This window comes from Leptosomus discolor, chromosome 17 (genome assembly GCF_034619465.1).
Source record: "Leptosomus discolor isolate bLepDis1 chromosome 17, bLepDis1.hap2, whole genome shotgun sequence".
In the NCBI taxonomy this organism is placed as follows: Eukaryota; Metazoa; Chordata; class Aves; order Leptosomiformes; family Leptosomidae; genus Leptosomus; species Leptosomus discolor.
Window position 1 is genome coordinate 5,556,269 of NC_141407.1, and position 15,072 is coordinate 5,571,340.

The 15,072-nt window shown below is 50.0% G+C and overlaps 1 protein-coding gene across 2 annotated transcripts; it reads right to left on the bottom strand.

Annotated features, from left to right (window-relative positions):
* Positions 1-282: 282 nt before the first annotated feature.
* On the bottom strand, positions 283-14,880 carry SGK2 (serum/glucocorticoid regulated kinase 2). 2 transcript variants are annotated; one of them, XM_086474510.1, is made up of 14 exons: positions 14,829-14,880; positions 9,252-9,321; positions 7,921-7,978; positions 7,018-7,067; positions 6,366-6,423; positions 5,677-5,760; positions 5,238-5,369; positions 4,275-4,387; positions 3,687-3,723; positions 3,033-3,119; positions 1,579-1,674; positions 1,137-1,292; positions 646-735; positions 283-438 (listed from the first exon to the last, which is right to left on the bottom strand). In XM_086474510.1, the coding sequence occupies exons 1-14, from the start codon at positions 14,878-14,880 to the stop codon at positions 283-285; spliced, it is 1,239 nt and encodes a 412-aa protein (XP_086330636.1). The 2 variants fall into 2 exon arrangements, with proteins under 2 accessions (XP_086330636.1, XP_009957054.2); XM_009958752.2 differs by lacking the exon at positions 14,829-14,880 and adding an exon at positions 13,031-13,232.
* Positions 14,881-15,072: the final 192 nt, after the last annotated feature.

Consider the following 15,072-nt stretch of genomic DNA (forward strand, 5'->3'; position numbering starts at 1 on the left):
AATACAACCACAGAGTGAATACAATTCTGCCAAGTCAGGGAGGAAATCATAAGTCAGTATCCCACTTTCCCTGCCAGGAGAACAGTCATTTAGAGGAAAACTGACCAAAAAAAAAGGTGAAGAGCTCTGTTCCATCCCAGTCAGTTAGTGTATTAGTCCTAATTTCCTTAAACCATGAGCAAACCAATCCTTTCAAAAAAAGAAAAAGCCCACAAAAAACCCACACCCGAAACCATAAAAACCATTCGGTTAAAAACTGGCTTCTCAAAGCCTTTATAAAACCTAGATGCCCTCTTCAGTTGGTGCATAAGAAAATCCTAAAAAGGCATCTGAGGCACTGGAGCTGCTGGCTGCTAGGTCAGGCGTTTGGGTGATGGAGGCAGAAATAGCTTCTTGAGTGAACTCTGGATCAAAGTGTCGCAGATCAGCTGGACCAGCCTAAGCCAAGGAGCAGACACACACAGTCATTTCAAGGGAGTAGACCCCAACCAACCACTTGTGTTCAGACAATCTAACACAACTGCTCTTCCAAAAGCATCATCACTGCTGCATTTGCAATTCCTAACCTCAATTCAGTGTAAGACATCTGGAGAGGATTCCTTCTGTACCAGTATATAACAGATACCAACATAGATACCCACTTACCACATTAGGGTTAAATGGAGGAGTAATCCTCTTGTGGTACAAGTCATCCCAGTTTATTGGGCTGAAGAATACATGGTTCTTTATTTCAAGCTGCATAGAAAGCACAGGCAAAAAAAGTCAGGCTTCTGCCAACCGTCCTTTCCAGCACCTGCCAGCTGGTTTCATAGCATTAAGTGGCTGAAGCAAGACTTGGAGCTACCCCATATCCATGTAGGGGCCATGTAGCAAATCCTTAATACAGGAGAGTCATGGTCCAGTAATCCCTTGAAGGGAGATGACACCATCACACATTGGTGTCCTAGCTTGCCACCACGCCTTGAATCATACTGTGTCCCTTTGGAAATCCAAATCAACCCCATATGCCCCTTTAGGAGGCTGGAGAGACAAACTGCATGGAAAGCTTTTCCAAGGCAGTGCTGTTATGAGAGAAAGGCTCAGAACAGAAAGGTTTCCTATCTGTCCTCCCTGTGATCCTAATGGAGGCCACCTACAAAGTCTGTCTTGGCACCCAGCCTCCTCTTCTGGTCCTTGTGGAGAAGTCCCTGGAGGATGTCACAAGCTGCCACAGTCTTGCTTCCTTGGATCTGGAGTGGCTTGTGCAGAATGTTGTCATACATCTGAGACACATCCCGGCTGTAAAAAGGAGGCTAATTTGGAAGAGAGGAGAAGCAGCCAGATAAAACATGAGCTACCATAAGGAATCACACATCACAGGTCAAAATGAGTCCTGCAGAGAGTAGATGAAGGACACCTGCCATATCTCAGATATAGAATTGATGTCTCTGTTCAATGGTATGCTTGAAACAGGTCATCTAATTCAGGATTCAGTTGTCCATGTCAGGTACCATGGGAACACCAGACCAACCTCACATCACAACTTTCAAAAATAAATACTCCACCACGTAGCATAAACCAGACAGCTTCCAGACTTACCAGTCCAAACAGCATCTCATAGAGGACAGCTCCTAGGCACCACCAGTCTACTGTCCTGTCATACGGCTGCTTCTTTAGCACCTCAGGAGCCAGGTACTGGGAAGAGTCAGAAGTAAATATCTGAGTCAAGTTATAAAAGAAGGGCTTTGTCCTCATAAGTACACAAATCTGTCTGCAGTTCAAACTGAGCAAATGCATTGGGAAGCACAGAGATGCATTTACTACTATGCTTTGATAGACTCTCCACTTGCTTCAGAGCAATGTGTTTGAAAGACACCTAAAACCCCCAGAGTGTTTTTCTGGGCCACAGAATGTTCTCTTCCTGTAGACAAGTTGTGGTGGGTGGCAAATCCTTGTACAACTCAACCAGCAAACTGCACTGACACATTACACCTCTTAAGAGGCTCCTGTGGTTTTGAGAAAGCTGCATTTTTCAGTTCCAATAAGTCTGTCCAAGGCAGCAAAACTACCAATAACCACCAGTGAGGAGCAACAGGGAAGAATTCAAGTGGCCTGCAGGACAAGCAGGACATCAAGTCTAGTCTCACACAGGATTATCTGTCTACTATCAGGCTTCCTACCTAGGGCAGGAAAAAAAAAGAGCCAACATGCATCAAAACCCACAGACCTAACCTCAAACCTTCCTGCTTGGTTTGTGCTGTACTATTGCAAAAGTGGGTCCCCACCGAAAGCAGAGGGCTATCACTAGGAAATTCCTGTCCACTTCTACTGAGCTTGAACACTGAAAGGCATCTTGTTTACAGACCCTTCTCCAAGCTGTCCAAGGAAGGGTGGGACAGGTGTATTACTCAGGCCAAAGAGCTTTCAAAATCCCCAGCTCAGCAAGAAGCAGAAAAAAATCCTCCAAGAAGCTGAACTGGAGGTAGGTTTTAGCAAAGCCTAGTTGAGGTGCATTGGAGAAAAGGAGTTCCCTCCCCTCAAGCAGTGTTCACGTTCCAGAGGAGAGCCTGGTCCTCTCCTCTGCACAGTGTGTTTTGCAGTTCGTGTACACCAAGGACACACAGAAGAGCACAGCAAGGTCCTGTGCTTATCAGTACCAGCAGGCTCCCTGTTCTGCAGCTCCAGGGTATCAGAGCAGGTAAACAGCCTGCTCATAGGCTTGCCCGTAGGCTCCCAGGGTCAAGGTTATCTTCAACTGCAACAGCCCCAGTTTCACAACACCGGCCATTTCCAAGTGCAGGGATCCCTGCCCCTGATGGCACAGAAAATTTAGAGCACTAGTTGGCTGTTAGGAGTGAAACTGTCTCTGCTGAGCAGGGAAGGCCTTATCTGAAGTCCAATTTCAGGTTGACAACCTCAGAGACCCCAAGATGGTCTGATTCACAGAGCCCATATTTTGAGATGCTGAGCACCCACCCAAGTCTGAGACCCAGAGCAGGAAGTCTCTGAAGGCTTCCAGCCCCTGGGTCACAACAAAACCCCAGCACATGTACCTCAGGAGTGCCACAAAAAGTAGAAGTTGTCTCCTCTTGCTCCATTCCTTCTTTGCAGAGTCCAAAGTCTGTCAATACTATATGTCCCTAAAGAAGAAAGAAATTTCAAGCTTGGCCCACGCTTTCTAGAGAGGAGACAAGATTTCCAAGCATTGGCCTTCACATTGCATCTCATGCACAATTTAGTTCCCCACTGCTCATCTGTTTTTCCTCCCTCACCTTCTGGATATCCTATAGTACAAGAATAGGAGCCTGTAGAGAAAGAGTCTGGATTTTTTTTTTTTTTTAATTTGTCTACAACTGCATCGCTATGACGAGACCCAGCACTGCTGTGCTTTGCCACTGCTTTATCCCAGAGACGGTTTATATAGCAGTCACCATCAGAGTAGCAGCAGTGACTTGCTTTTAGCACCCCTGATGCTTGCCCACAAGTCAGGTCCCAGCTTTTGGAAATGAGCCGAGAGGGCCCCAAGTGTGCAGTTCTGCAGAGGGCAGGCTCACCCCCTCTTGCAGGATCTGCACAGAAATGCAGTGGTGCACACAGACACAATCCATGCAGTGAAGTGAGCTATAGCCCAGCTTGCAGAACTGTGACCCTCTGTGGTCCTGATGCATTTAAAGCCAGAAGGAAGACAGCAGGAGCTGTGAATATACCTGGCAATCCAGGAGAATGTTCTCGGGTTTTAAGTCCCTGCAAGGCAAAAAGTGCTGTTTGAGCAGATTTGGCCAGATACTTAGAAGAGCTGGATCTGAAGCAGCATCATCTAAGAACAGGAGCTAACAAAACTTCCCAATCCAGTTCACCAAGACCTTCCCAAAGTGCAGATTCCCATCACTGTTGGGTATCAACATCCACACATGCAAACATAGAAAGACTGCTGTCATACAGGATCGGGTGTTGGCCTGCATTTCTCTGCATATCTATACATAAATTATTACTGAGAGACAATTTCTTACTTACTGAGGGAGGTTTATTTTATATCTTTGCATTTAGCCATTCCCTTTCCTTCCCCCTGTCAGGCTGGTACTATTTGTTGTCCGTCAGGCCCTGTGCAGACAGCATCCCTCTTGCAGGATAAAGTGCCAGCAGCACACTGTCTTATCTGATGTAGGAGATTCTTCAGCTACTCCAGTCTTCCATTTTGCAGGCCCCAGTAAAGTCCTTTTCCTCCCCAGCACTGCACACAGCCTGGCTGGGCAGACTTGGTGACCCTGCATGCCCCAGCAGGACACACACCTTACCTGTAAATGATGTTTAAGGAATGCAGGTACCCAATTGCACTAGCAACTTCTGCAGCATAGAATCGGGCCCGGGGTTCACGGAAACAGCGCTCCCTTTGCAAGTGGAAGAAGAGCTACAGGCAGATGAGAGAGTTGATCATTTCTTCTCTAAAAAAACCCTGAAGGATATCTGAAGCAAGCCTGAAAATCAGCTACTCTAGTGAAAACTAATTTGCAGCAAGTAGCATATGAACAGCACCAACTAAGCCTGAACCATGTGACTTTAAGCAACCTAAACACCTCTCTAGAAATTGCTTCATTTGTCCTTCTCTTATGTCACCATGTCACTTAGGAATTCCTTCCTCTCAAAAATGGTCATCTGCTGATCTAGTTAAGCTTCCTAGCTTGCTACAACCCACAGGCCAATTATAGTGGTAGTACGGCCATGAAGAGTGGTGCATGCACAGAGCTGAACCCACTAAGATCCCCAATATGAATTCTGTTTGGGCAAGACATCTATGTTAACAATATCTCCCAGCCAGTTTCAGATAGCACAGAAAAGACAGCTGAAAAACCGTGAGCTTCTACAGGACAGAAAAAGTAGTCTAGCATACTGCAATGGCATCACCCAAGCACTAGACTAGGATCCAGAGCTGGCCCACAAGTGGTTTTTGCCTAAAGCTCACCAACATCAGTATTTCCCATATTCTCCATAGGATTTTAAAACACCCTGGCACATGCTTTTCTCAGCATCCTTGCCTTGGGAATAAATAATCTGACTGGGGTCATAGCCAGGAAAGGTTTTCCCTCAGTTTACAGGTGAGATAGCATGCCAGCTACTCCTGGCTGGTCCTTGCCAGAAGTCAAAGCAATATTATACTTCAACATCATTGTCTTCTGACAAGAAGCAGGTTTAGGCTATAAAGCAGCAGGTTTAGGAAGGTCCAAATAGAGAATTAAAGTGAAGCCTGTAAGTGCACTCACCTCTCCTCCATTTACATAGTCAAGCACAAAGTAAAGCTTCTCAGAGGTCTGGAAGGAGTAATGGAGTCCCACAAGGAAGGGGTGCTTGACATTTTTCAGGAGAACATTGCGTTCTGCCATGATGTGGTTTTGCTATCAAAAAGCAGGCAAGGCGTTAGAGTTTCAGGCAAGGGTCCAGTCCAGCCTGCCACAGGGGCTCACTGCTGTTTTCAAAACAGGTAGAAACTGGGGGCCCAAGAAGGTCATCTCCAGCCCCAGGAAGGGAACCACTCATTGCTATCTGACCCAATTTGTCTCAGTTCCCATGGCACAGAGAAATCTATTTTTAACATGTGAGTTGTCTACATGAATGCCAGCCACAAGGTACCTCAATTCCATTACCTGGATAGCTCCTACACAGACTACTATCCACAGAAATAGCCAGGGAGAGCAGACATACCTCCTTTTTCTTTAGGATAGTTTTCTTATGCAAGACTTTCACTGCATAAAAAGTCCCATCACACTTGCGTTTGGCCAGGAGAACCTGCAACAGAAGGTCCCGTCATGGGTTTCAGTCTCACCTTCTGCCGTTTTGTTAGTGTTTCCTTATCAGCTCAATGCTCTTGTGAGTGATTATACACAGAGTACAGCTTCAGAGGGTCAGATACAAAGTTTTAAGGACCAAGTTCCAGCCCCTGACTTCCCAGCACTTTCTCATCGCTGGAAAGAAGCACACAACATCTCTGCATACGTCTCTTACACACCCAATAGAAAATAGTTTTGGAGTGTTCAGCGACAGTTCTGTTTAAAGGGGATCCTTGCTGTCTCACAAGGTACAGATTTGTCTGGAGACCTTTTGCTAGCTGAACAAGCCTGAAGCTTATTTTGAATCAGTTATTGCTCCTAACCATCACCACCCTGAGCATAAAAGACCTCATACTTCTGTCCTTAGAGTGGTTGCAGAACAGCTCAACATAAGAACAGACTATGAAAACCTTATCTCAGGTCTCATCTGGCCTCAGTCCCACTCAGGCCGAACTCCTCAGGAGAGGTGCAAGCAAAGGACACATCTAGAAATTCCTTCAGCCAGGAAGTCTCTTTCCAATCAGCCTGCAGAGAGCCACAGCCCACCTGTACAAACCCACTTACTTTTCCGAAGCTTCCTTTGCCAATAACCTTCAGGAAGTCAAAGTCTGTTGGCTTGGCACTGTTGGTCAAGAATGAAACAAGTTAATGTTTCTGGGAGAGAAACATGCAACAGCAACACTGCGATCAAAGCAGAGTTCCTTCTTGGAAAAACAAGTGTTTGTGAAAGGGATTAAAGGGCACTGGACAGGTGACACCCCCTCCCAGTAAACAGGGAATTCACACTATGTCAGTCAGTGCACGCAGCAGAGGATAAGCATTCCCTCAGCAACCCACCTGCTGAACACGCCAGCAGGTGAAGGCACCCATCAGGACCAAGTGGCACCTTCACAGGGGACAGTTTACCACTGTTTCTAGAGAAAGATAGTCAGGGAGCCAGTAGTGATGAGGAAGAACTTCCCTTGCTACCTCTTAAGAGAGAGGGGACAAGGGGCTGCAGACACAGACAGGAGAGGATGATAACAGGAACCAGCTATAGCTGAATGCCTTGAAAGCATGTGCATTGGTGATGCACGTGGCATTAAAGGCCAAGTAATGCAATTGTTAGGACTTTTGCAGATACTGCCCATGCAAGACACAGGGACAAACTGCATTCCCCTGCCAGATCTCTTTGCTGCATGCTCCGCACCCTACCTGGCTTTTGCAGGGAGCTTACTTTGGGTTAGCAGAAGGTCCAAGGTTGATGTTGTCAGTTGGTGTTGGAGGCTGGAGAGGATAACAATAATATTAGTCACAAGGACCATGCTGCAAGTTGTGCTTTCATTTCCTCCATACAGCATTGCTTGCTCAGAGACATTGATAAACACCCATCAGCAAGAGACACAGTGGATGCTTTGGCAAATTTCTGAGTGCTAGGGAAAGTGATAACAGAGCTATGCACTAAAGCAATATCATCCCCAAGCTGGAGGCTGTACTAACCTAGAGTCTGTGCCAAAGTCCTCATCCCATACTTGCACAAAGAAAGAGTACTAAGCAACTGCTTGGCTCTTGACTTGAGGCTTTCAAGACCTGCTGTGCTGCCACAGAGGAAAGGCACTGCATGGCTTAGTTGCTCACCACAGCACTGAGACAACGAGGCGCTCCCCACTGCCTGTGCTAGGCAAGGAGCTGCGTACACAGCTCTGACACAGAGGAGCACTCCTGCAGCAGGACATCAGCATCCCTCCCAAACCCTACAGCCCTCTGCCTGCTCCCATTCAGCCCCAAAACTGCCAAGTCTTGAGCCTTGGAAGTGGCCTTATGCTCACCCAGCACCACAAAGGTGCAGCCTCCCTCTTCCCACTGAGAAGGGGGTACGGACACACACAGTCTTCCTCCTCTTCCTGCTCACCAGGAATCTTTCCCTCCCCAGACTCTGGGCACATCATGCCTTGTCCAAAAGGCTATATAGGATCTCTGCTCTCCTTGTTCTCCACCCAACATCACCCACAGGGACAAGGCAGCAGTAAGACTCCTAGCAGGCTAACACAGGCTCTCCTCCTTGCTTTTCTCCTACAGACACCAGCCCTTCTCTTCATCCCAAAGGTGAGGGCTTGCTGGCTCAGAGCCATGATCTCACCTGGGTGCTTTTGTCCGGGCTCCGGGAACGGTCCATTAAAAAAGCAACTCGTTCAGCACTTGGGAAAGAGAGCAAGCCAGTATTGAAAACAGAATCCAAGAGAAACAGCTTTACTCCACTAACTCGCCAGGGACCAGCACAGACCCCAGTGCATGCTCCCCCATCTTAGCTGAGCTCCCCAGCTACCCCCTCGGTAGCACTGCTGCTCCCAAGGGGTGGGGGTGTGCACGCTCTGGGGGAGGCAGGGTGCAGAGGGAGAGGCATGTTGACAGAAGAGGCAGGGGAAAAAAACCCACCATTCCTGAGTGCACAAGTGACTTGAACAAGCACAAGCATATTAAATGCCACAGTTAGTCCTTGGTTTGCAACAGCAGAAACTGGTCAGGGCACCAGCACAGCCCCAGCAGCAACACAGCATCAGGGCCCGATGAGGTTGCAGCCCTCCTGGCCATGGCCAGACCCCTCCCGAGGCAGATGCAGCCCCCATCCCTCTGCACAGGGATGCTGCAGGACCCAGCCCTGCCACCCAACAAGTGTCCTGCTGTGTCCAACCACTACATGTCACCCGGGCTGGCAGCACGTAGAGGCCATTCCCCCAGGCCAGGGCAGACCAGGGCAGTTTGGAGCTGTTGACATTGCATGGAGGAGGGGCTGGCCATGGCAGCCAGGTCAGGCTCAGTGAGCAGAGGCATTAAAGCCCAGGGCTCTCATCTACGCAGTGCAGCTGGAGAAGTTGGACTTGAACAACACTTATTGGTTTAGATCTGCCCTGCTCAATCATCACTGGGGACGGATGGATCCTGCCACCCCAGAGATTCCTCCCTTTGGCTTTAAGGGTTCCCCCAGGCTCCTTGCAAAAGCCAGGATGACGACACAAAGGGGGAAAAACAACAACAACAAAAAACCACACCACAAAAACCCCAGCTCTGTTCCTTTCTCCCCTGCCCCAGAGAGCTTTCTCCATTCCCCCTCACCCCCACCAAGCTCTCATACACTGCAGGGAGGCTCTGAAGGCTCTCATCCCCCCCCAGCCACCCTCCACCCTGCCCCTTCCAAAAGGGGGCCCGAAGATCCCACCAGCCTCCCCTCGTCTCACCTGTGGGTGCTCCCCCTCTCCGCCCCCATGCACCTCCAGGCACAGACCCACCACCATCCCAGAGCCCCCCTCCTCTGCAGCCCGGCTGACCATGGCAGGAGATGCTGGGTGGCAGCGGGTGCTGGCGGCTGTCCCCAGGGACTGCCCACATCTGGCCGGTGCCAGCCAGCTCCATTCACCGCCGAGCCAGCCCAGGGGATACCAGGCTGAGCTTTTAAAGGGCTCTCATACTCACTATGAGCAGAGCCTGGAGCCGGAGGCCTTGATGGTTTGTCCTATCCTGTCACGGCTGTGCTTGATGAGTTCTGCGAGGAAAGTTGGAGCACCGAAGCCGATTAGCTGGCAGCGTGATCACAACTGCACAGAGGCACGTTTGTTCTTCACTGACCTTGCTCTTCTCTCCACAGCCACCCTCCTCCCCCTTCTACCCACGTACCAAAATAACCACGAAATTGTAGGAACCAGGACAGCTCCTCTCCCAGCCCTGCCAGGAGCCCTCAGTAGCGCACAGGATGGGGATGAGTGCCACAAAACACACACTCTCCCATGGCAGAGGGTATTCAGGGTAAAGCACCACTGTCAAGCCTTCTGAGCCACCCCTGGGTCCCCAGGAGGGACAAGGAGAGTGCTCACAAGGATGATGTTGTACTGGGATACGTCATGCACTTGGCACATCCTCTGCCCCTTTCATTCAGGACTCCGCAAGTAATTGGGGACATGAATGAAACCTTTCAGGGCCCTGCAGGAGGTAAGCCAGGACACACACACACCACAGCAAGTAAGTGACTTGCCCAAGGACACACAGCCAGTGCCAGAAGCTGGGATTCCCACCACGGAGCGTCCCTGCTACTCACCCGTGCAGGCGGCTGCCACCACCCATCATCATCATCACCTCTCCCTCTGCAGAGAGGCAAAGTCCCGAGCCTGCTCCCTGCTGAACAGGCTGAGCAAGAGAAAAGCCTGGGAAGTGCAACCTGTACAGAGGAGTTCCTTGTTTTGCTTAGGAATAGATAATAAAAGTATTTCAAGACTCAGTTTTACTCCCTGGCTCTGTCCTAAATTTGCCACTGGAGGGAAAGAAAGAATAAAACATATACAGAAAAATGCGCTTCCCCCCTGACACACACACCTTCCCCCCGCCCCAAAAAAAAGGGGCCTTTGTAGACACAAGCAAGTTGTCATCCTGGACTAGCTCTTCGAGAGACCAAGGAACTGGCAGCACCAACTGCCAGAGCCCATCTCCCCAGGCAAGGAGTTTGTAGAACAACAAGTTTTGAGGTAAACACAAGCCAATTTACAGAGCCCTTCCTGCATGGGTCATAGGATCTGCCAGATGGAGGGACATGCACACTCCAGAGAACCACTGAACTGGGCACCGCCAGCAGTTCTGGGGTCTGGGTGCAGATCTGATGAGGAGCCAAAAACAGCCTGTGGTTTTAGAGTTTCTGAATGGATAAGAAAAGGAAACCAATAATTTAAATAAAAATCCACAAACCATTTGGTGAGTGAGCTTACAACACCAGGCTGGTCTGAGACCCTGACCTTGTTCAATAGGTTGCCCTGCAGCAGGTGCAACATGCAGGCAGCACCCAGACAGATCAATCCCCATCTCCTCCCACTGGGCATAGTCCTTATTTCCCTGACAGCCTGGCTCTCCCTGTCTCACCAAGGTCTACTGAAGGTCATCCAACGCCTGCCTTGGGGCTGCATGTGTCCCACAGGCTGCTAGACAGGCTGGCCAGATACCACGGTCACAGCAGAGGGACGTCATCCCTGCTGTCTCCAAGCAGGCAACGCTCACGCAAAGCTCAGTGCCAGGGAGGAGGTCAGCACAAGGGATGTGTGTGGAACAAGCCCCAAATTACAGATGGCAGCAGTAGGTAGAGGAGGGCTCCCATGCCGTGCCCAGGAGCCTCTCACCAGAGCAACCCAACCAAGCCTGCACAGTTTAACACCTCGGTCCCGCTCCATCAGGTGACGTGGCCTTTACCTCCATGTCTGAACCCCCACAAGCTTGTGTTTGGCCCCAGGGTCAGCTTACTGCCACTGTTCTGATCCCAGACTCAGAAGGAAAATAATGACTCAGACACAGGTGGACACTTCACAGCTTGGGCATCTTGGGGAGCCTGTGGGCAAGCTCCAGAAACACATCCATCTGCCTTGGAGGTTTTTCCTGGCAGCACAGGATGCAGGAAATGTTGCCGACTTGCTCTGAGGGGCTTGGACAAGGCTGCTTTAGCAAGGTCTCCACAGCCTGCACCTATGCAGGAGCATCGCTGCTGAGCAAAGGCTGCACAGCTCTTCCAGGGGCCACAGCCTGGCAGCCTACTCATGCTTCCCTCCACCAGCCCCATTCTGCTCCACTGCTTCTTTTCTGGAAGTGAAGCTACTCAACAAGTCCCTGCTGACCAAGGGCAGCGTTTTCCAACAAAGCTATTTCATTAAATGTACTTGCTCTAAGGCAAGAGTCTCTTTCCGCACTGAAGTACCATGGACATTTTGGGAATATGTACATCCCCATCCTGTATCACTTTCTATTCAGGCTCAGAGCCACCTTCTCCATCCTGAATCCTCCTTCAAAGCCAGGTTAGTTTCTGGTTTAAATCTCCCAAGTGGTCAAACAGGATTTTGCTTATCACTAACAAACCTTACTCCCCCTAAAGCACAAAGATTTCCTGAGCACACACACACTGAACAACAGAATCAGAAATAGGTCACGAAAATACGCTGGAATCCTTGGTTATTCATGCCCGGCTGCATCCCTTCTTGTGCCTGCTGGGGCAGCAGGAATGCTCCAGGCATGGCCAGGGCCACAGAGAGCATCAGCAAGCAAGTCTAGGAGTTCCCTGATATGATGCGACTATTACACACCAGGAATACAAACCACTGCACCCCACACCCCCGTCAAAGACCAGTTCACTCCAACACCTGGGCTGGAGGCATCCCCCAGGCAGCAGGCACCCGCTCACACAACATAAAGCTGCTACTTACAAGTTGGAGCAGTTACTGCAGCTAAATCTCCCCCCACCAAACATCCCTCAGTAACATACGTTTTCTTCCCAGCACAGCACGAGCAGCTCCCTCTTCCTTCCACGGTTCTGCCAGCAGTGACCCACATTCCCATGCTAGCCCAGCGTTATTTGCTACAAACACATTACTAATGCAACGCGTACCTTGCACAGAGAGGCAACCTCATAGACTCGTCATCTGCAAGCTGCCTCCCACCCTCTTCCCTGATGTCACTGCTCCCGGCATCATTTCCTACCTAACCTAGATTGCAAACCCCTCTGAGCAAGTGCCTCAGCCTCTCCCGCTCTGGGAAGGGCTGCTTGCCAGCATGGAGAGGTAAGGAGGCCTGGCAGGCTGTCACTGGGACAGCAGGCAATGTTTTGGAAGAAGCACAGGGTTTGGAGGGGCAGGGTTGAGAGAGGAGCACCTAAGGCAACCCACAGCTTTCGCCCAGCACAGGGCCTGCACACAGCATAAGGGGAAGATGCCCCAGTTTCAGCTCAGAGAAGGAGCAGAGGGGAGGTGGGAAGGGGAACTCCTGCAAACACATGTTTTTACTAAGGAAAAAAAAAAAAGCTCAAGCTTTCCTCCGCTACAGATCTAAGAGATTGCTCCAGGCAGGCACTAAGCCCTACTTTTGTTCCCATTGAGGTACTACAGCACACAGCATAGTCCAGGAAGAGGTTAGGAAAGATTTTAGAGGACTTCTTCACCTAGGGAAGCTTTCTCAACTATCCTCTGTAGAACTCCTAGCTTGTCCAGTTTTCTCTTGCATATCCTGTCACCTACACCCCAGGGACACAGCAAACCAGAGCAGGAACCCCAGCCAACCATCTGTGGCTCTGAACAAGCTGGAGCCCACAGACAAACAACCCTCTAGATTTTAGGGAATAACTACATGCAAAGCTGGAAGAAAACAGCAGGGGGCTGAAGCTTGCAGCATTTTTCAAAAAAAAAAAAAAAACAAAAATCTGATGCAAATAGAGAGCAAAGCATCAAACCCACCTGGGAGGACATCTACCGTCAGAGGTTGCATCCTGAAGCACGGGAAGCAGTCCACAGCCGGCGAGCACAGAGACCCCTCATCCCCTATGCTTCCCATCCTTGCACCAGCCCACCCTGACCCTGATTGCCCTGGCAGAGCAGAAGCCCAAGGCTTTTTCCTAAAACCCAGATGAGAATAGCTTTGTTTCCTGCAGCAGCTCATCTAGCCCATGAACACAACCACCCCAACCTCCTCAGGGTGATCATATCACTGCTGCTGGCTCACTGCGGCCCTTTATAGAGAGCAGGTAAAGCTGATCAGCTGCAAAAAAAAATGAAGAGACACCTGCTAGATATCTCACTCAAGGAGTGAGAATTTAGGTGGGGGTGGTAGTTTTGGATGAGGAGAGAGGGGTGCAGGTGGTGGGTAGGAGCAAATTACATCCTGACAGGCATCTCAGGTGTTCAGAACAATTTTTTACATGTTAGTAAGTCAGAAATTTGTCCACTGTCCTGTGGTTTGGAGGAAGGTCAAAACTGTCATTTGGTTGAGATCAAACCCAGAAGAAGCTGCTCCTTCCAGTGTCCTCCACCGACCCAGTAAGGCTTCAGCCTGGAGCAGACGGGCTGGTGCTTTGCTGCAGTATTAAATGCAAACATAAACATGTGTGGAGGGGAAAGCCTGGTGTCAGAGACATGCGGTGATTCGAGAGAGCAGAGACTAAGCTCTGAGCAAAAGGAGACATCGGAGAAGGGCTGCTGTCTTCTCCCTCTCTTCATTAAAAAGAAAGCAGTTGCTTTTTGCTTCCATTGCAGTTTCCAAAAAATCTCACTGCGTGCAGCTGCAGCAGGAGAAAAAACAGCTTATAAAGCCAGTTAAGTGACGGGTGCAAGGTGGTAAAGGCAGAGGTCTGGGAAGCCTTCTGGAAGTGGGGAGAGCAGAGGGGCTGGTTGCTGTGGGCTGGGTCCCTAACCCCAGACTACAGCTACCAGGAGAAAATAATCTGAAACATCTGAAATGCTCATTGCCATGTGTAACGAGAGGGGAAGCAGCTTGTTGCTTGAAATATCATTCTCTCTCAAGTCAAAGCCTGAAGTTTTTGCTCAGCCAACATCCCCAAGCTATTAGCATTGTCAGCTTTTAAAAATATCTCCTATTATGTTTTTATTTTCTCTAGTTTCGCTTCTACTTGCATTGGAGTGGTCAAGTTTCGGAATACTTTTAGCAGCTCACATTTTCAAATCAATGTCTTCTGCTTTTATTTCTTTCAATAAAAACCTTGGTATTATTTACAAAATCTGCTTGATTTTATTTTCCACAGAAAAGCATCTTTAATCAAAACCCCATTTTTGGTCCAAAGAAGACAAAGCAGAAGGATCATGGAAGGAAAAGTTTTTACCAGCTGGAATGCATAAAATGTCTAAGCTGGAGTGTGGCCAGTGGTAGATACTGACGGACAAAGCGATGGTTGGGTTGCTTTTGTCCATCCTGCCCCCTCTGTAAGGGTTGCTGACGTTCAAGGGCTGTGCACGCACTGGCTGTAACTCGGGGCCAGGCATGCGGTATGAGGCTGCTGCCCAGCTTGCACACCACCACCTCCTGGGACTCTGCAGGTCCCGTGGGAGCCAGGCACTGTGCAAGCCCTTGCTGGGAAGGGTGAGCCCCGGCCATCCGCCGGAGCCCACCTGGCAGGCGTGTGATGGGGTTCTGCCCTCTGCCCGCAACCCAGCGCTGGCGGGAGACCTCTGTGGGGAAGCCTCCTTCATGCCCTCACCATCCCCTGGGCATTAGTGACCCTGTACTAGCCAGAAGCATTACCCTTCGTCTTCCCCAGGGCAGTGGAGGAGGGCTCCATCCAGGCCACGTGCATAAAGCCAAAACAATCCCCTCTCCTCGCGGCTGGGGCAGGAGCTCGGCGACCGGCACCGGTCTCGGGAAGCAGAGCACGCAGAGGTTTCTCCAGCTGCAAAAGCAAAGGGCACAGGAGTAAGTGCAGAAACAAGCCCCTGGGTGCAGCGCTGGCTGCCCACCAGCCAGGCATGGCTCTGGGATGTGGGGCCAG

Bases quoted from the DNA above. Each gene is read 5' to 3' on its own strand.
- SGK2 (XM_009958752.2), bottom strand. From the start codon at position 13,232: ATGAGCTGCTGCAGGAAACAAAGCTATTCTCATCTGGGTTTTAGGAAA. The intron at 3,120-3,686 runs GTATATTCACAG...TTTCTTCTTTAG, and splicing joins ACATTCTCCTGGATTGCCAG to GGACATATAGTATTGACAGA. The intron at 439-645 runs GTAAGTGGGTAT...TCCTTGGCTTAG, and splicing joins CTCCATTTAACCCTAATGTG to GCTGGTCCAGCTGATCTGCG.